The sequence below is a fragment of the Drosophila biarmipes genome, chromosome 3L (assembly GCF_025231255.1).
Source record: "Drosophila biarmipes strain raj3 chromosome 3L, RU_DBia_V1.1, whole genome shotgun sequence".
NCBI lineage: Eukaryota > Metazoa > Arthropoda > Insecta > Diptera > Drosophilidae > Drosophila > Drosophila biarmipes.
This window is the reverse complement of record NC_066613.1, coordinates 674,407-694,691: the sequence shown is the minus strand read 5'-3', so window position 1 is coordinate 694,691 and position 20,285 is coordinate 674,407. Positions and strand designations below refer to the sequence as shown.

Genomic DNA, 20,285 nt, shown 5'->3' with positions numbered 1-20,285 from the left:
AGCGGCTTTCTCCCAAATTCATTTATTAGAGCCTTACCAGTCTCAGCGGCCTGGTTTTTTATAGCAGTTATGCCCGAAAGAAAAAGTGGTTTAATGTAATTAAAAAGACCACTAAAAAAGTTTCCTATTCCCTCGTATTTGGGTGATATATAAAGGCTTCCGTTGTTGCTTAATCCCCCGCCACCCTGATTTACATAAAAATCCTGATAAGATCTACCATGATGACTGATTATGTTCTAAGTAAATATTTTTTGTGTATGTTTTATTTATAGAGTTTTTAGGTACGCTTTGCATATAGAGGAAACTTTCTTCTAAAGTGAAGAGTAACGAAAATATGAACAGCTGAAGCTTTAAATGGGATCTTGTATCCATTTGAATCCGTAATTAGTATTGAGATTTCATTTGGGGACCATATATCAAAAGGATAATATATAATATTTTTAAATTGAATATTTTTCTCTTTTCCGTTATAATGCATTACACGAAGGCATTTTGGTCTTTTACTACCTACTGACCTTGGTTTTAATTTGTCCGTGTAAATAAAAATCAATCCATTTTCAACTATTTTTGGCTTATGGGATACATTATTATACCTAAATGTTTCAGCATTTACTAAACTAACAATTTCGGTTTCTTCAACACTTTTATCTTGATTAGCTGTATATTTAATGTAATTATTTAATTACATATCTGTAATACCGACTTCCCAATCGTCGTTCAAGTCTTCAGGGATATTAACAATGTTTGTAAATGCACACTTTACGTTATCAGGGAAAGCATTCATAGAATCATTACTAAGCAATGGGATAAAAATCTCTTTTGAATAACCCATAGTTGGTCTCCTAATTTTAGTTATTGATACGAAATCCAATAAATTTTGTTTTTACCAGTTTTTTCTATATTTTTTGTTTGAACCGATCGTATTAACTTCTCACGTCCTGTTATATATCTAAGATCTCGATATGGTATTGTTTTCGTTTTTAATTTTTCTAGTTTTGCTTTTAATTTACGTTATCGTTCAGTAAGCTTCACATTTGACACTACCTTTTCCAATCCTAATTTCGTTATATCTATTTTACTATTCAGAAAAGAAGTATCTCTTAACTTTCGTTTTTCTGGTAAAATATTTTCCTTTGAATTTAAATTCTCGTCATCACTTTCAGGTGGTAATGGGAGGAAGTGAATATTCATACTTTCATATTGATTTTGACGTGCTTGGTTTTGTATCTATACAATCTGTGGTTGAAATAAGAGGCGCTTTTTGTTCATTATGAACATTCCATGACTTGCTACGTTTTTTATTTTGATAGTAACTCAATTCTTGACGAATTTGGATCCACTTGTCAAAATCACTTATTTTGTTATTATTTAAAATTTGTAAAAATTTTATATTTATTAGTTCCCATATCATTGTTTAACATTTTCTAATAGGTGTTAGGATGCATTAAAATAACTTTTGTTAAATTGTGTTTATTTTTAATCATTTTTTAAAAGTTGTCCAAAAATTCGAGAAAGCAATGAACTTAACAGAATAGGTAAAAATCCACCTTTTTGAATAAGGACTTTTCTCTTAGAGTTTAATGTACGTTTTGGGCTCGAAAGATATCGCATAGCATTTTTATACTTTTTTAGAGCATCTAGATGTGGTTTAGTTACTTTTATGGTTTCCTTGTAATGTGTTCAATACAATCTCCACTATTGTTTTTACGAGTTCACTATCACTATTGTTTATAATTGCCTTACGTAGCCTATTATCGGCTTTTTTGAGCACATAAAATAAATGTTTGTTCCCTTTCAAGCGATTTAGACTCTTTTTGTAAACCATTTTCATCTGAACAGCACACTGTATATTGCGAATTAAAAATGTCTGATCTAAATCTTAATAGATCTTTAATTCCCTGAGTGAGATCAATAAGTAAGTATCCGTGTGGTTGCTCCGTTACTTCTTTATATATTCTAAATAACTCTGTTGGGTTTTCAGGATATATTTTTCTTGCTAAGCATTGAAATTAAATTAATAAAATATCTCTGGTGTGCGAAGATTTATGAAATATGTTATGAGTCACCACTACTACTGATGGTGTGAACCCTATATACCGGTAGGACTAGAACATACTTACCTAATGGACATGTGTGTAACTAAAAAAATAAAAATTCTCGAAGGAAACAAGACCATGAAATAATTTTTGGATTGGAATATTATGTAGTCCATAATTTAAAGTTGAAATGCGGTCTGTCAACTACTCGAAAATGTACACCCATGATCTGGATGCTGCAAAGTATAAATAATTTTAATGGATTTGACAAAGACGAATGGATGCAACTGCTGAAGCTGGATCAGGATGACTTCTTGATGCCTGATACAATTATTGATCATCCGTGTATGCCTTCCATAAAATGTAACTTTAGATTTAGAAAATCAGATAAGCAATACGGTTTTGTAATAAATCACTTCGTTTTTATGTTGAAATTCTATATTGCGACAGCAAGTAATATACCTCTACAATAATCACATTATTCCTAAGTATGCATCTTTACAACGATTTGATATTCAGTTATCTGATCTAGAGGGTTCATTTGATAAAGATGTGCAAATAGATTAAACACGATTATATTGTGAAATTTCAAAAAAGATGCGTGCAGAAATAAAAAGAGATGTACATGTATATATGCAATTGATTTAGCGTCGCTTATGAACAGATGTGTTTACTTTTGTGCTCCGAGTTTTTGTCTTTTTCGTGATTTTGTTCGAGTGCTCTGTGTGTATCTATTTACAAAGATTAGCCTAACAATTGCGCTAGTAATTTTAAGTAGATCTCCCAGTAAACGGGCTCGTTTTAATTATTTAATTTAGCATTTCTATTATATTTATTTAATCTCACAGCTTTGTTTGTGTAACTTACGCCCCTAAACTTGCTAAAACTCTTTTACTCCCTCTCAATCTCCCTCGCTCTTTTTTATAACCGTAACCTGCTCTTTATGCACCCGATGAATTTCTGGTGCGTCTTCAACGAAAGACCCCTTAATTTTCTGCTGGCTCTGCGATTTGATGATGCACGACAAATGTGCAGGATTCACCGGCAGAGTTAAAGATTTTATTGATCTTAACTCTGGTCTTATGTGGTCTTGTGGTTCCTGCAAGGAAATGGTGGTTGAGATGAGCGGCTTTATGAAGCAGACTCGAGACAGCCTGTTGAATATCTCGGGTGCTTTTAGGCAACTCAATGAAGAGTTCAATACCGTCTGTGCCCAGTTTAATAATAAAAAAATTATTAACCGAGTCGCCTAAACGCAAAAAAGCCAGCCGTTAATACCACCATGGAATCCAACCCAAATCCGAACTTGGTAGCAGCAGTTCCTGTCGACACAGGGGTAAGCGAACCAACTGTGCGTACGGATACAGTTAGCTCGAGTGAAGTCTATGTTTCCGGACTAAAAGCTTCTGTACTGGCTAAGTCAAAGAAATCGGTGCCGACCGTTCCTATAGATACTGTAGGCAACGTTTCTGGATCTCAGCGTAGTGAGGTTCAGACTGCTGCTGGGGGCGTAAGAAACTTTTAGTTGTTCCACAAAAGAAAGCAATTATTTGTTTCTAGATTTACCCCAGATACCACATCTGAGGATGTTCTGGAATTTATAAGTGAAAAATTCGCATCCGAAGATATTGCAGTTGAACAATTTCGATTTTCATATGCTCGTAGGATATTTTCTTTTAAAATATTTGCTCCGCCTGATGTTTTTAATGTTTTACTTTCTGAAAGCTTTTGGCTTAATGATGATTTAGCAATTAAAGAATTTGTTCCAAATAAACCGAGAACAAATAACAGATCTTCGGTGGAATGCGGCCTCGGATGAGTTTTATTTTGTCCACCGCCAGTTTCGATTGAATCTACATATAGTAAGAGTTGGACTGGGATGAAAATATTCCAACCGAAATGAATTTTTGCGAAGCTATTCCGAGCTTGAATAGATCCGTATTTCAAGGTGGGTTAGTTTCCAGCCAGTGGTGAAAGTAGAGCAAAATGGTTTTTGTGATGCGTCGCAGAAGACATATGGGGCGGCAATATTCTTGCGGGCTGAAGTAGGCCATCACATTATGACACTTATGCTTACAGTTAAAACCCGAGTCGCCCTTGTTAAAACGCCCGAGTCGCCCTTGAATATCGCGAGCAGTGAAAATTAAGTTCAGTACTAATAAAAATTGTGTAAACTAGTGAATAAGAATTATCAAAAAAAAATTTTTTTTTTTAATTCACTAAGCAATAATTTAATTTGCACCCACAACTGTTACCCTTTTTACTGGTACTTGCGAATTAGCGGTAATATATATGTGGCCTTATGGAATGTGCATATGCTCTTATATAAAATATATTTTATTAGGTTTTTACCTTATTTGTTTGAAGCCAACTACTTTAGTAATAGGACATTCAATAAGGGCTTTTAATCCAAATTTATTTGCCCGGCATCCAGAAATCGGCTCCAACCAAAATTTCCAAAATGCCTTCAATGATCTGGCTCCAACAAAATGTCCAACGTCTCCAACGAAATGGGTCCGACGAAAATGTCCAAAGATAAAATTTTATGGCACAAAATGTCCACCTGGGGGCGCCAAAATATTATAATAATAAATCGAACAAATCTTGTGCACACCTTCGTTTCCAAATTAAGAGTAATCCATTCTCATTTAAAGAGTATAGTTACAATGATGTTTCTTGCGAGTGCGAGGGAGCGAAATGTTTTTTTATTACAAAAGCGCATGTTTGACTTCATGAGATCTTAGGTTCTAATTGTTATATTGTTTTACAAAAGTAAATAGCCCCCGAATTGACTGAACAGGGTTTATCGGTTTTTTTTTAGCAATACAAAATGTACTAGAATTAATTTACATATTAAAATATATATGTATATATATATTCCTATAAACTATATTGCTTAATTTTTCTTTACAGAACTTAAAAAATCAAATAATGACCACCAATCTTTGGGTTGAGCAGGTAAGTAATTTATAGTTTTTTATTAAAATTTTTGATGTAAGTTTTAACTTGTTTTTCTAAGACTAACAACGGTTGAATTGGGCTCACAAAAACAGCTTTCTTATCGTCTACTAATTCCTTTCTGCGTAATTATGCATAGAAGAGTGCATATTGCTAGTCCCTAAAGAATCAAAATGTGCCAAGTGTGCCATTCCTCGAACATGTTTACTTTTCCAGTTCAAAACAAACAAAATGTATTCTTCATTTGAACGGTTTTTTGAGTGTTACCTCCATTTACAATATGGCATTTTTGACACTTTTTCGAAAAATTTGCACTCAGTCATTATTTAATATCTTTGAAAAGGTTAAAGATATCTTAATTATGTTTTCACTAATCCACCATAAATTATTAAAGCTTACAAAAATTGTTTGAAAATTTGTAAAATCTTCATTTTTGGCCTTTTTATTATTTTTTACATCCTCTCTGGTCGATGCTCTCCGGTTAGTGATCGCACTCTCCTCCCTCGTACACAATCGATAATCTTCTTATCGATGATTACATATGTTGTTTCTTAGTTTTACCTTATCTAATTTATACAATATTTACCTTATTTACATTCCACCGACCTGACTGCAGAACGTCCACGATCTTTACAAAAAAAGACAACACTTTCATAAACATTACTTATCCAAGGTTTAGGTCTAGCAGGTTCTAAAACACCTCTAAATGTCATGTGTTACTATGCACTGCGTTATTCAGCCAATTTCACTAACATGGGCATTAACACACGGTTTACACGCTCGACCTGGCCATTAGGCTGAGGTGATCCAGTAGCTCCTTTTACCCTGCACGCAAAAAGGCTATAATTCTATCGCCTATCGTCCACAAGTCACTTCTGGAAGAAAGAGAGATGATAGTACACATTTTACAAAAACAAAATATACAATTATCGCGTAGAAGTAACTTCTAAGTTACTTCTGGAAGATAGAAAGGCGATAGCGCACATTTCGATCGCGAAGAAGTGTCTTCTGACACAAACAAAATATACATATATCGCGTAGAAGTAACTTCTAGGTCACTTCTGAGCAATAGAAAGGCGATAGCGCACATTTTACAAAAACCAAAATGGTCGCGGTCGCGAAGAAGTAACTTCTGAGACACTTCTGGACGATAATTAGACAACACATAAACAAAGTTTCTGGGAGAAAGGAGGACACGATAAGTGCCGTTACCCTTTATTTCTCTCCCTTCCTCCACCTACGCTGTTGTTTCTCGACCGAGCGTCAGTTTATTGCGCAATTTGCTTGTGATCTATAAAATTCTATAAAATTTGTGTGTTGCTTTGTTTTTCGGAATTTTTAAAATAGTGTAACACATTAAAATGTCCAACTCAACGAAGACTGCGAATTTCCGTGAAGCTGTACAATTACTTCAAAATATTTTTACATTACCTGGCTCGATTGCAGTGAAATAAGCATTCAAAGATTCTCCACCTAATTATAAAAAATCATTCCTCCAAATTTATTTTTATTTTAAGTGTAAAAAAAAAAAGCTTTTGTTCATTTTAGAAATAGTTATTATTAAATTTCTCATGTGAACGAAGCTGGGTATAAATAATATTATTAAGCAGCATTTCCGATATGCCAAGGACCGTGTCTACAAGTGCTCAAAGACCTTATCGAAAAAATAAATGCAAAATATTGCCTAACATGTAAAAACAAGTTTTTTTATTCAAGATTTCCAAGATTCCCAATGGGGAAAGGCTCTTCTGGTATATTCTACAAGCGCCTGTTAAGTCACTTTTAAGTAAGTTCCAGAAGTCACTTCGGCGATATCGCATTCGGATCGCGGAAGTTACTCCCGTCGGCGGCAATTCTCGGAGTCACTTCGGCGACACGTCCAGAAGTTACTTCGGAGACACTTCCAAAAGTCACTTCGGCGATATCGCATTCGGATCGCGCAAGTCACTCCCGTCGGGAAGATATGTGCCACTTCGGCGGCACTTCTCGAAGTCACTTTGGCGACACTTCCAGGAGTCACTTCGGCGACACTTCAAGAAGAGTCTCGTCGCATCTCTCGCTTCCCTTGTACAAGTTGTATTTACACGAAAGAGTTTGAAAAACTTGGTAAAAGCATCAATAACCACTAGCAGATGTTTTCTCTTTGACATTATACTCCAAAGGGGCCCAAATGATTTCTACGGAGTGTATGAAGTGGAATACAAGGTTTCGGAATACTTTGCAAGGTTCTATCATGAATCGATCTCGGCACTGAATGCAAAATGCACAACAGGCAATTTCTAATAAAATGCTCAACTTTAGTTCTCAATTTTGGAAACCAATAGGTTCTTCTTAAGTCCTTAACGCACTTATCCGCTGCCAAGTGTCCAAGTTTTTCATGAGATTTCTTAAACAGCTGTTCTTGCATGCACATATAAACAATAAAAATCGTCGCCATTCTTTATACATACTAGTCCATTCCTCAACTCAAAGTAACGCAAATAAATGTGTCGTCACGAGATTCCAATTTATCATTTGCCCAGGCCATTTTACTACCGTCCATGTAATTCAAATTAGCTTTCTCTTCCTCTTTTTCCTCTCGAAGATTCCCTAACATAGCACGTATTCGCTCTAAAGGGTCTTTACTACAGCTATCAACTAACATAGTATCTACAGAAGTGTCTCTACGGATCTCTAAAAGGCTTTGAATAATGCTATCTCCACGCTCCCATTAAGGTTGTCTCTACGGATTTCTAAAAGTTCGTCTCTACAGTTATCTCTATAGTTCTCAAAAAGTTTGTCTCTAGGGTTCTCTACACAGTGGGCTCTACGGTTCTCTACAAGGTGGTCTCTACGGTTCTTTTCAAGGTTTTCTACACAGTCTTCATCATTGTCGAACTCACTACTCCTTAACAGCTTCTATCGCGTAGAAATAACTTCTAAGTCACTCCTGGGCGATAGAAAGGCGATAGCACATATTTCGATGGCAAAGAAGTATTTTCTTAGACACTTCTAGACGATAGATAGATGATACAAAAACAAAGTAAAAACAAATTTTTTATTAAAGATTTCCAATAGGGAAAGGCTTTCTGCTATCTTCTACAAGCATCTGTTATGTCACTTCTAAGTAACTTCCAGAAGTCACTTCGGCGATATCGCATTCGGATCGCGAAAGTCACATAAAAAAAATGTGCCACTTCGGCGGCACTTCTCGGAGTTACTTCGGCGACACTTTCAGAAGTGTCGGTGAAGACACTTCAAGAAGAGTCGACGAAGTGACTTCCCGAAGTGTAGAAGGTTAATCGAAAGCCATCATTGGTGAGAGGAAATCTCGATAGTTTCGGAATGAGCTTCGCCACTTGTTTTTGAATTTATGTGAAATAATTTTTCAACGGATGTTACACCCGTGAGACGTCTCGGACCTGTAATCAATTTACATTGGAAGGAAAGAGAAGGAAGATCGTTTACTCAGTGCACTAAATGTCCACTTTATCTGGCATTTAATATAACCAGTTATAACCAGCTTTTTTGTCACAATCAAGCATTGGCTCAGAGGGCTAGCGCTTCGTTTTTGAGTCCTCCCCGTAAAAAATTTATTTTTATATTTTTGATTGAAATCTGAAATCATTTAAATGCAGCGCTATTATAACAATTATAAGGACATTTTAGATATTATTCTTAAACACATAAAGCATACTCTGCCTTGGGGCGTACTTGAACCTGGGACTTTTAGCATTAGAGACAGACACCTTACAAGCTGGTCTATCGCACAACGTTTTCCGCAGGTGTCAAGTTCAAAACCCGAGAAAACCATGTTAGTGCAAGCGAAAGAACATGTTTAAAGTAAGCCAAGTCGAATTCCGGATAGGTCTATTTCGCTTCCACTCACGTAATTAACTCCGCCATATTGCTCTATCCCCTCTTTTTCGATGTCAAGAAATATTCGAAAAGAGAGAATTAGAGAAAATTACATATTTTGGTATCAATTTGACATTATTTCAAGGTAAAATTGATATTTGTCGAAAAAACACAAACTTACCATGCGCAATCCTCAAAATTTCGATTGGTTGAACCGCTGTCAAGTCCTCGGGTCCAGATTCCTCTTCATGTTCCATCAGCGCCGTCCTTTTTGACGCCTCTCGCTTAGGGCATTGCTGGTATGTATGGTCTAGCCCAAAGCACTTGAAACAGGCCCCATCCGGCCTCTTGGGTCGTCCGCACTCTCTAGCCATGTGTTCTAGTTGCCGGCAATTGTAGAAACGAATGCCTTCAGGAACGGACGCACGTACTTGGAGCTTCCCCAATTTAGTCTGCTCCTGCGCCGGCATTTTCATCAGTTTGTCATAAATCATAATTTTCTGACGCAGCTCTTGCAAAGAAGTGCAGTAAGCCATTGCAGAAGACTTTCCAGACTGATCTCCCAATCCTTCCACGATAAATCGGACAATATCATCTTGCGCCAGATCCACCTGTCGCCCAATGCCGCACATAGCCAAAAAATATTGCAGGGCACTTTCTCCAGGTAATTTCTTCCTGGCCTCTAGCTGCTTGAACACATCGAATGCAGCAAGCTTAAAGTCAAAAACTGATATTAGTTCTGCTCGCAGCCTCGGCCAATTTAAAGCTGCTGCTTCGTTCATAAATGCTCTTGCAGATCCGGTCAACAAAAATTTATAAAAACGTTTTTTCTCCGGCACGCCATATATATCCATAATATTTTAAAAGTAGTCGATCCAACGTAGTACAGGGTATCCATTGTCCCCAGAAAGCGGTTGAATTAGGGCGTCCAGATCACTGATTTCGATGTCGGTTTCTTGAGTTAATTTATTTTGGGTCAACTCTTTTTCCAAATCGGTCACACGTTTACGCGCAGCGTACAACTTTTCGACTTGCTATAGATGTTGTAGTTCGTTTTCGTTTTCCGCGGGCGTTAAGTATAAAAGCCATGAAAACCATGTTAGTGCAAGCGAGAAAACATGTTTGAAGTAAGCCAAATTTCGAATAGCCCTATTTCTTCCACTTACGTAATTAACGCCGCCATATTGCTCTATCTTCTCTTTTTCGATATCAAGAGAAAGAGAAAATTGCGTTTTTTGGTATCAATTTGACATTATTTCATGGTAAAAATGATATTTGTAGAAAAAACACAAACTTACCATGCGCATATCAAACACATCTTGACGCGTTTTTTTTTCTGTGCAGCGCTGTATATCATTTAGTATTTTCTTTAGTCTATGACAATCTCTCGTATGACGATGCCCGTTTACCAAATGCTTTTTTTGTGAGGTTTTAAACCGTTTTTCATTTTTAAAGCGGTCATTTTTTGCATTTTAACTTATTTTTTATAAATATGTTATTAAAAAGCTGAATGACGAGTATCCAATAGTCGAGACACTCGACCATAGCGTTCTCTTGTTTTTTATTTCTCACCGTTTTTTTTTTTTTAACTTTCGGGGGTCGGATGGAATCTTACTAGAACCACAGTTACGATGGTGCAATGTGTGATACCAATCCTGGCAATAAAGACAGTTATGAGAGCTTGTGAAATCCCGAATCGATGACTGCTTGCAAAATCGATTGGAGCACAACTGCTTGCTTTAGATATAGGCTAGGCGACCGTCTACTATCATTTGTAGGAAGCGTGGACATACACACACGAAGAAGGACCACTTCGAACACTGTATGTCCCTGCGAGCATAAGGGCGATAATTCTATCGCCTATCGAGCAGAAGTCACTTCTAAGAAGAAAGTGTACATACGAGTATATCGCGTAGAAATAACTTCTAAGTCACTCCTGGGCGATAGAAAGGCGATAGCACATATTTCGATGGCAAAGAAGTATTTTCTTAGACACTTCTAGACGATAGATAGATGATACAAAAACAAAGTAAAAACAAATTTTTTATTAAAGATTTCCAATAGGGAAAGGCTTTTGCCTATCTTCTACAAGCATCTGTTATGTCACGTCTAAGTAACTTCCAGAAGTCACTTCGGCGATATCGCATTCGGATCGCGAAAGTCACTCCCGTCGGGAAGAAATGTGCCACTTCGGCGGCACTTCTCGGAGTCACTTCCACGACACTTCGAGAAGTCACTTCGGCGATATCGCATTCGGATCGCGGAAGTCACTCCCGTCGGTAAGAAATGTTCCACTTCGGCGGCACTTCTCGGAGTCACTTTGGCGACACTTCCAGAAGTCACTTCGGCGATATCGCATTCGGATCGCGGAAGTCACTCTCGTCGGTAAGAAATGTGCCCCTTCGGCGCCACTTCTCGGAGTCTCTTCGGCGACACTTCCAGAAGTTACTTCTGCGACACTTCCAGAAGTCACTTCGGCGATATCGCATTCGGATCGCGCAAGTCACTCCCGTCGGGAAGATATGTGCCACTTCGGCGGCACTTCTCGAAGTCACTTTGGCGACACTTCCAGGAGTCACTTCGGCGACACTTCAAGAAGAGTCTCGTCGCATCTCTCGCTTCCCTTGTACAAGTTGTATTTACACGAAAGAGTTTGAAAAACTTGGTAAAAGCATCAATAACCACTAGCAGATGTTTTCTCTTTGACATTATACTCCAAAGGGGCCCAAATGATTTCTACGGAGTGTATGAAGTGGAATACAAGGTTTCGGAATACTTTGCAAGGTTCTATCATGAATCGATCTCGGCACTGAATGCAAAATGCACAACAGGCAATTTCTAATAAAATGCTCAACTTTAGTTCTCAATTTTGGAAACCAATAGGTTCTTCTTAAGTCCTTAACGCACTTATCCGCTGCCAAGTGTCCAAGTTTTTCATGAGATTTCTTAAACAGCTGTTCTTGCATGCACATATAAACAATAAAAATCGTCGCCATTCTTTATACATACTAGTCCATTCCTCAACTCAAAGTAACGCAAATAAATGTGTCGTCACGAGATTCCAATTTATCATTTGCCCAGGCCATTTTACTACCGTCCATGTAATTCAAATTAGCTTTCTCTTCCTCTTTTTCCTCTCGAAGATTCCCTAACATAGCACGTATTCGCTCTAAGGGGTCTTTACTACAGCTATCAACTAACATAGTATCTACAGAAGTGTCTCTACGGATCTCTAAAAGGCTTTGAATAATGCTATCTCCACGCTCCCATTAAGGTTGTCTCTACGGATTTCTAAAAGTTCGTCTCTACAGTTATCTCTATAGTTCTCAAAAAGTTTGTCTCTAGGGTTCTCTACACAGTGGGCTCTACGGTTCTCTACAAGGTGGTCTCTACGGTTCTTTTCAAGGTTTTCTACACAGTCTTCATCATTGTCGAACTCACTACTCCTTAACAGCTTCACAACTTCTATTTGTCTGCTCAAAGCATCAACATGGGCCATACTCACACCAGGTCATGCATAATTGAGTAATGGTAGTCCTCTAACTCAAGAGACCATTTGGCATTCCTCGGATTAATAAATTTTCTACTAAGTGTCTGCACAAACGAATTGCAGTCCCTAATTATGTTAAACGGCCTGTGCCATTATTGCAAGTGTTTCCAACTCAAAACTATGGTAGCGGGATTCTGCTGCAGTGGTTTTACGTGAATAAAACGAAAAACGATGCATTTTCCCATATTCTTGTCGCTACAATAATAAAGTACTAAACCCATGGGCACTGTAATCTGTATGGAGCTCAATTTCTCGACCAGGACTAAAAATGGCTAAAACAGTTGGATTAGTTAAAGCATTCATTAATTCATAAAATGCACTTAATTGCTCATCATTGAGTGGAAAAGGACCTCCTTTCTTCAATAACTTAGTCAAGGGTTTAGTTATTCGAGCAAATGATAGGACGATTGAAGGGTATGAACTTTTTGGGGCACAGGAAAATTTCTCAAAGCTTCCGATTGCGATTTAATCCTGCCATTTAATACTGTACCCCACGAACTCATATTCTTTCTTCAAAAATACACAACTCTTCTTGTTTATCTCCAAATTATTTTCACCAAAACGATCCAAAAGGTTTCCTAAAATTTCGAAGTGCTCATCTACTGTCTTTGTCGCTATAACTATTTCGTCCATATAAATTACTACGCTCTTTTCTTTATTATAAAGTCTGAAAACGTGTCCGAAATAAATCGTTGGAACACTGCTTGACCGTTATTCGATCCAAAAGGCATCCTCAGATACTCATACTGTCCTTGAGGGGTAACAAATGCCGTAAAGGGCACAGATTTTTCTTCGACCTCTATTTGATGAAATCCCCTTTTAAAATCAATCACAAAGGAACAACATTTTCCTTCCAAGTACTCCGGGCAATCTTCATTAAGAGGCAAGGAAAATTATCGTTAACGATACGCTTGTTTAAAGCACGGTAGTCAACGCACATTCGAATTTCACCACACTTTTTCTACACAAGGACCAGAGGTGAGGCATAAGGTGATGCGCTCGGACGTATTACGTTTTTCTCAAGCACATCATCAATGATCTCCGCAATTTTGTCTTTCTCAAAGTAAAACAGACGTCTTCAAGAACAGTAAAACGGAGTGGTATTGTTTAATCTAAAGGACATCCCATATCTAGGTGCTGTGTTGTAATCGTATTGGTTACTAACATAATGCGATTGAATAACTTTTTCACACATCTTTGCCGAGTCTAGCCCAAACTCAGTTCCTATCTCAAAAGAATCGTCTAAATATGGTTCAACAATCCTTGCGCATCCTTGTGAGCATTCAGAATTTCTACAAAACTTTCATTATCTAAACCTAACTTAGGATTATGACTTAAATTAGAAGGTACTTTAGTATTTTTGTTTAAGTTATGCGCTGGTTTTATCTTCGCTGTGAAAAGGGGAAAGTCTTTTGATTTACTAGAATTAATATTTATTCATTTTAAGCGCGACTTGTACTTAATCTTACCTTTCTTCTTTGAACTAACTGAACTTTTATTATTCTTTCTATCAGTACAGGGTATGGCAAAATTTTATCATCGATTATATTTAAGAAAAGGAGTACAACTTTACAGAGGCCTTCACAATGCCCCACATTGATAGTCGCAGTTCTTCTAAACCAGCGTACTTCGATTTTTATACCCCTGCAGAGGGTGTAATAATTTCAGTCAGAAGTTTGCAACGCAGTGAAGGAGACGTTTCCGACCCCATATTCTATATATATTCTATAAATACACTAGACGAGTCGGTCTAGCCATGTCCATCTGTCCGTTCGTTTCTACGCAAACTAGTCTCTCAGCTTTGAATCTTTCGGGCTGAAACTTTCCCGAGTCTTCTTTCTATTGCAGGTAGTATATAAGTCGGAACCAGCCGGATAAGACAACAATATCTTATAGCTCCCATAGGAACATTCGGGGAAAAAATTTAAAAAAAAAATTATATCTTCGATGTTTTTTAGGATATAACATTCTAAGCTTGGAAATAAAATTTAAAAAAAAAAAAATTAGTGGTAAAATAATTTGAAAAAATTATTTCTTCGGTGTTTTTTAACTTATAACCTTCATAGCTTGGCAATAACATTTTATAATTAGTTCTGAATTTCGAATTAAATTTTATCAAAATCGGACGACTATATCATATAGCTGTCATAGGATTGATCGGAAAATTGGTGGGAAAATAATATATAACAAACTATAGCTTTGGTGCTTTTTGAAATATAACCTTCTATGCTTGGAAATAACAATTTCTATTTAGTTCTGAATTTCGAATTAAATTACTAAAATTTCGGACGACTATATCATATAGCTGCCATAGGAACAATCGGGAAATTAGTGCACAGAAAAAAAAAATTGATATGATATGATGGTCAATTTGATGAAATCCAACATCAATTCAGCCCTGATATGTCACATATCAATTTGATATGATCGAAATGTTAAGAACGATATTTCGGTAATATCTTTTTTACATTAGCGGTATCACTCTTTTCTAGAATCAAGCGTTGGCTCAGAGGGCTAGCGCTTCGTTTTTGATACACAGGCCTGAGGGTTAGTGGTTCGAGTCCTCCCCGTGACAATTTATTTTTATATTTTTGATTGAAATCTGAAATCATTTAAATGCAGCTTTGTTATCACAATTATAAGGACATTTTAGATATTATTCTTAAACACATAAAGCATACTCTGCCTTGGGGCGTACTTGAACCTGGGACCTTTAGCATTAGAGACAGACACCTTACAAGCTGGTCTATCGCACAACGTTTTCCGCAGGTGTCAAGTTCAAAACCCGAGAAAACCATGTTAGTGCAAGCGAAAGAACATGTTTAAAGTAAGCCAAGTCGAATTCCGGATAGGTCTATTTCGCTTCCACTCACGTAATTAACTCCGCCATATTGCTCTATCCCCTCTTTTTCGATGTCAAGAAATATTCGAAAAGAGAGAATTAGAGAAAATTACATATTTTGGTATCAATTTGACATTATTTCAAGGTAAAATTGATATTTGTCGAAAAAACACAAACTTACCATGCGCAATCCCCAAAATTTCGATTGGTTGAACCGCTGTCAAGTCCTCGGGTCCAGATTCCTCTTCATGTTCCACCAGCGCCGTCCTTTTTGACGCCTCTCGCTTAGGGCATTGCTGGTATGTATGGTCTAGCCCAAAGCACTTGAAACAGGCCCCATCCGGTCTCTTGGGTCGTCCGCACTCTCTTGCCGGCAATTGTAGAAACGAATGCCTTCAGGAACGGACGCACGTTCTTGGAGCTTCCCCAATTTAGTCTGCTCCTGCGCCGGCATTTTCATCAGTTTGTCATAAATCATAATTTTCTGACGCAGCTCTTGCAAAGAAGTGCAGTAAGCCATTGCAGAAGACTTTCCAGACTGATCTCCCAATCCTTCCACGATAAATCGGACAATATCATCTTGCGCCAGATCCACCTGTCGCCCAATGCCGCACATAGCCAAAAAATATTGCAGGGCACTTTCTCCAGGTAATTTCTTCCTGGCCTCTAGCTGCTTGTACACATCGAATGCAGCGATCTTAAAGTCAAAAACTGCTATTAGTTCTGCTCGCAGCCTCGGCCAATTTAAAGCTGCCGCTTCGTTCATAAATGCTCTTGCAGATCCGGTCAACAAAAACTTATTAAAAAAAACGTTTTTTCTCCGGCACGCCATATATATCCATAATATTTAAAAAGTAGTGGTTCCAACGTAGTACAGGGTATCCATTGTCCCCAGAAAGCGGTTAAATTAGGGCGTCCAGATCACTGATTTCGATGTCGGTTTCTTGAGGTAATTTATTTCGGGTCAACTCTTTTTCCAAATCGGTCACACGTTTACGCGCAGCGTAAAATTTTTCGTCTTGCTATAGATGTTGTAGTTCTGCCTCGACGCTCGCCGCCACTCGTGCACGAATCTGCCGTTCACAGCCACCATATCGGAACTTTCCAAAATTTCCTCCGTCATTAAATTACGATGCATGTCCGCACTTGCAACACTCGTAACATCGAGAATTTCATCACAAGCAGCAGCTCGATCGCAGCGATATTAAAACCTTCGAGAACTTCTTCCCTGTCTCTTTTCTGCTTTCGTTCCAATTTGCCAGCAACACAAGCGTCGCTGTCTGCTCTAGAAACTTCTGCAGCTCCAAACGATGTTTCCTCCAAGTTCAGCTCCTCTAGGTTAAGCTTCTCCAGTTCCAAATGCTCCAGGTTTGGCATTAGGCTTTCGCCGCTGCGCGCTATGGAGGTGGCGTCTTTTTGGAAAAATACGTTCTCCCGCTCCAGAAAAGCTTTCAGCTCAGGTCTCTTCTTCCTTCTTATGTCACTATATCTCATGTCCAAGGAGTTATATTTTATACGGGACTTTTACCCCACACCTGATATGTAAAATCTTTATTTTCGGTCTTTTTCATTATTTTTCACATCCACTCTGGTCGGTGCTCCACGGCTAGTGTCGCACTTTCCTCCCTCGTACACAATCGATCAATCTTTTTATAGATGATTACATGTGTCGTTTCTTAGAGTTACCTTATCTAATTTATACAATATTTACCCTATTTATATATTTATTTTTCTGTAAAATAAATTTAATTGTTTTTTTTTATTTATATTTTACTTATATACTTTTTCTCGTAGAGTAAAAGGGTATAGGAGATTCGTCGATCTAGCCATGTCCGTCTGAACACTGTGATTATGGAAACTATAAGAGCTAGAACAGTCAGACTTGGCATGTACATTCCTGAGCCTCCATGTGTTTGTCTCATGAATACCTATCGACTGACCTAAAAAAATTATGTCACACCCACTCTAATGAATATTTCCCTTCCACGTTCGTCATCGCCTTCTATTGACCCGGGTGCTCCGAGTCGCTGTCAAACGCTCCATATTTACCTTTTCGAACCCTTTGCGGGATTTTTATAAACACAAAACATCAAGCATCTTTCGGGTAACGGGACTAGCATTTTCTAGGTTATGTTCTAAAACCTTTAAGTAATCTCAAAAAGAGACGTACAGAATGCACCCGATCTTCCTCTTCTTTTGGTTTCTTTCTGAACATAACGCAGAGGCGCAAAGCAAAAGGACCGGCCGAAGGTTGTCATTCTGAGAGCCACGGGCAGGCAAATCAAAAGACGCAAAAAAAGAGGAATCCCCAAAGATCTTCTTCGCTGCGCCGGCTTCTTTGCTAACGGCGACAGCGGTATACAGTTTTTCGGTGGCCAAAAAAAAAAAAAACAAAAAGGTTTTTTCCCTCACGGCGAGCCTACTGCAGAACTGAGGGGAAGTTATAAATTAATATTTTTCACAATGAAAAGACGCTTTTTATGAAATTAATCGGGCGCGAGAAGTTTTTGTATTTTCTGAATCGAATTCTCATTCCATCTCGTAGCTTGTTTATATTATTTTTATGCTCTTCATTCTTGGTGATATTTTGACCCTGTGGAAGGCTACGTAGTTGAAGGTAAAATTTTATGATATAGATTTTGTTTAAGTTGTAATAATAGTTTTTATAATGACACTGATGTTACCAGTAGTAAAGCCAGTGGTGTTAGCACCTGTCCTAGATGACCCAAAGTAAAATATTACTGAACCAAGCGGAGACGGAAAACTAAGAATTGACTAAGCCGAATGTTTCGTGGATAATGGTATTCTGTAGATCAGCTTAATGAAGCTGGGTTCGGTAAAATAAAATTTTTGAAATTTGAAAACGGAAATTGTTTGTCCACGTTTGTTTACGCTTTAGTTTTTTTTCCGTCTACTTTCAAAAATATGAAACTTCGAAAATTAAAAATTAAAGTATTAAAAATTGTTTCATTGGAATCGTTTGGGTATCGTTTGTCCATTTTGAAAAACTTAAACCTTTGGAATATGTGACAATTTTAAAATTTTCACCTTACTTAAAAAAACTACCACATATAAAAATTTTTTTCGTTGGGTCACGTTTGTTAACCCTTTAAGATTTTGAAAAATTCCAAACTTAAGTAAATTTAAAAAGACTTTAAACAAAATTTTACAGTAATACAAAAAGTAAGACACAACACTAATTATCTTTGAACTTAGTGCTACTCCACTTCACTTCAATTCCTTGTGAATATTCACAACACTGATCGCACTCATGCATCAATCATTATGACACGTCACGAAATTGAGGTTTAAATCAAATTAAAATTAAAATTAAAATAAAACTTCCTTACTTACAAGCCTTACGCGAAATTCGAAAAGTCACAAATTCTTTGGCATGTAATGTGATCTATAATATGTAGACGGAACACCTAATCATTGGTTATTAAAGTTTGCTGGGTGTAAATTGAAAGTCACACATAACTTTATTTATTTAGTTTCGATCTTTTAAAGCCTCTAAAGCAGGCTCCTCCCATTAATACATTTGTTTAAAACCAAATGTTCATAGCTCCTCGAGTGCGGAGTAATATGACCATTACCTTGTAGTATTCGTGTTTATTCCTTTCCCGGCAACCCATTTTCCATCTTGGGCTGAAACGACGACGAAGACTTAACGCAACGTAATTGCTGAAAACTTATATAAGCTATTTAATAACGTTAAACTGGCCTCCTGATTACATCGCAAGATACAGAAAAGGCTTGGGTGCATAAGGTAATTGGCCAACCTTCAACCAGAAACAATTGTCGTCATCAAGGCTTCACGCCACAAACGATCAATACATCATCTTGCACCTTGACCCATTGATTGAAGGCCAGCAGCACTTCAACACGGAAGACGTCTGATCTTTACATTACATTTTTGTAAAATCGGTATTCGTTAGAATGCCTGAGTGTCGATAGCTATGAGCTGGGGCCTAATAATATCGCTATTAAATTACACTCAAGGAGTCCGCAAACAACGATTATACTAAAATATATAAAAAAATACTAGTTAAGAAAGCTCTGAAAATAGCAAAGAATATAGTTGGTAACATTGGTAATAGTTGAAAACCAAAGCGAATTCACGGATGACGGATGAATTAAACCAATGGGTATTTGACTCAACAATACCAACCGATTGATATAAAAAAATAAAAAAGTGATCGGAAAGTGTGTAAAAGGCGAAAGAAAGCCCATAAAGTATATGTACTCGTATATATCCTTGATCAGGACTACTAGCTAAGTATCTAGCCATATCGGTCTCTCTGTCCGTCCGAAAGCTAGAAATTTAGAATTTGGCATGTAGAGGAGTGCCACGCCCACTCTAACTCCCAAAATCCGCGAAAGATTTAGCGCCTGCAGTTTTTATGCTAGGAAAAATTGTAAACTGAAAATTTTTACTAACATCAATAATTATCGATTGACTTAAAAAATGAGTGACGCCCACTCTAACGCCCACAATTCGCAATAAACCTAATAAACTTAAATCTGTCTGCCGCTCAGATAATATATACTAACGCTTTGATGCTTATATATCTCCATTTCCATGCTCCTTGCATTACCCCTCTCCCCATTCTGACCTGTAATCAATTTACATTGGAAGGAAAGAGAAGGAAGATCGTTTACTCAGTGCACTAAATGTCCACTTTATCTGGCATTTAATATAACCAGTTAACCAAAAGACCTAAAGAAACAGACATAAGGAAGTGGGCTTGTCTGGCCCACCAACATTTTCTTTTGCATTATCATTATAGTATACAGCATTATTTCGCATTTTCTTGCTACGCTGACCCATCTTGCCCTTACAGCAAACAAATCGATATTAGAAATATTTAGGTTACCTGAGAAAAATTTAGTTTCCATCAATAGTGCGGAAAAGTGCAGAATAAGACTAGCACACAGAAAAAAAAAATTGATATGATACGATCGTCAATTTGATGAAATCCAGTATCAATTCGTCCCTGATATGCCAAATATCAATTTGATATGATATTTCGGTAATATCATTTTTACATTTGCGGTATCA

General features: G+C 37.3%; 1 protein-coding gene and 1 long non-coding RNA gene across 17 annotated transcripts in view; one reads left to right on the top strand and one right to left on the bottom strand.

Moving 5' to 3' along the window:
- Window positions 1–20,285, top strand: part of LOC108035863 (acetylcholine receptor subunit alpha-like) — a 604,633-nt gene that overhangs the window by 75,673 nt on the left and 508,675 nt on the right. For all 16 annotated transcript variants that reach the window (XR_007763683.1, XR_007763682.1, XM_050886180.1 and 13 more), the window contains exon 3: window positions 4,950–4,994. Coding sequence is in view for 14 of the 16 variants with exons in the window: in XM_050886180.1 (XP_050742137.1) it covers window positions 4,950–4,994 (45 nt within the window). In the remaining 2 variants the exon portion in view is untranslated. The remainder of the gene's footprint in view (window positions 1–4,949; window positions 4,995–20,285) is intronic.
- Window positions 8,561–15,421, bottom strand: LOC127010857 (uncharacterized). Its single transcript, XR_007763688.1, has 2 exons — window positions 15,086–15,421; window positions 8,561–8,693 (listed from the first exon to the last, which is right to left on the bottom strand). It is a non-coding gene; the product is annotated as an uncharacterized LOC127010857 (long non-coding RNA).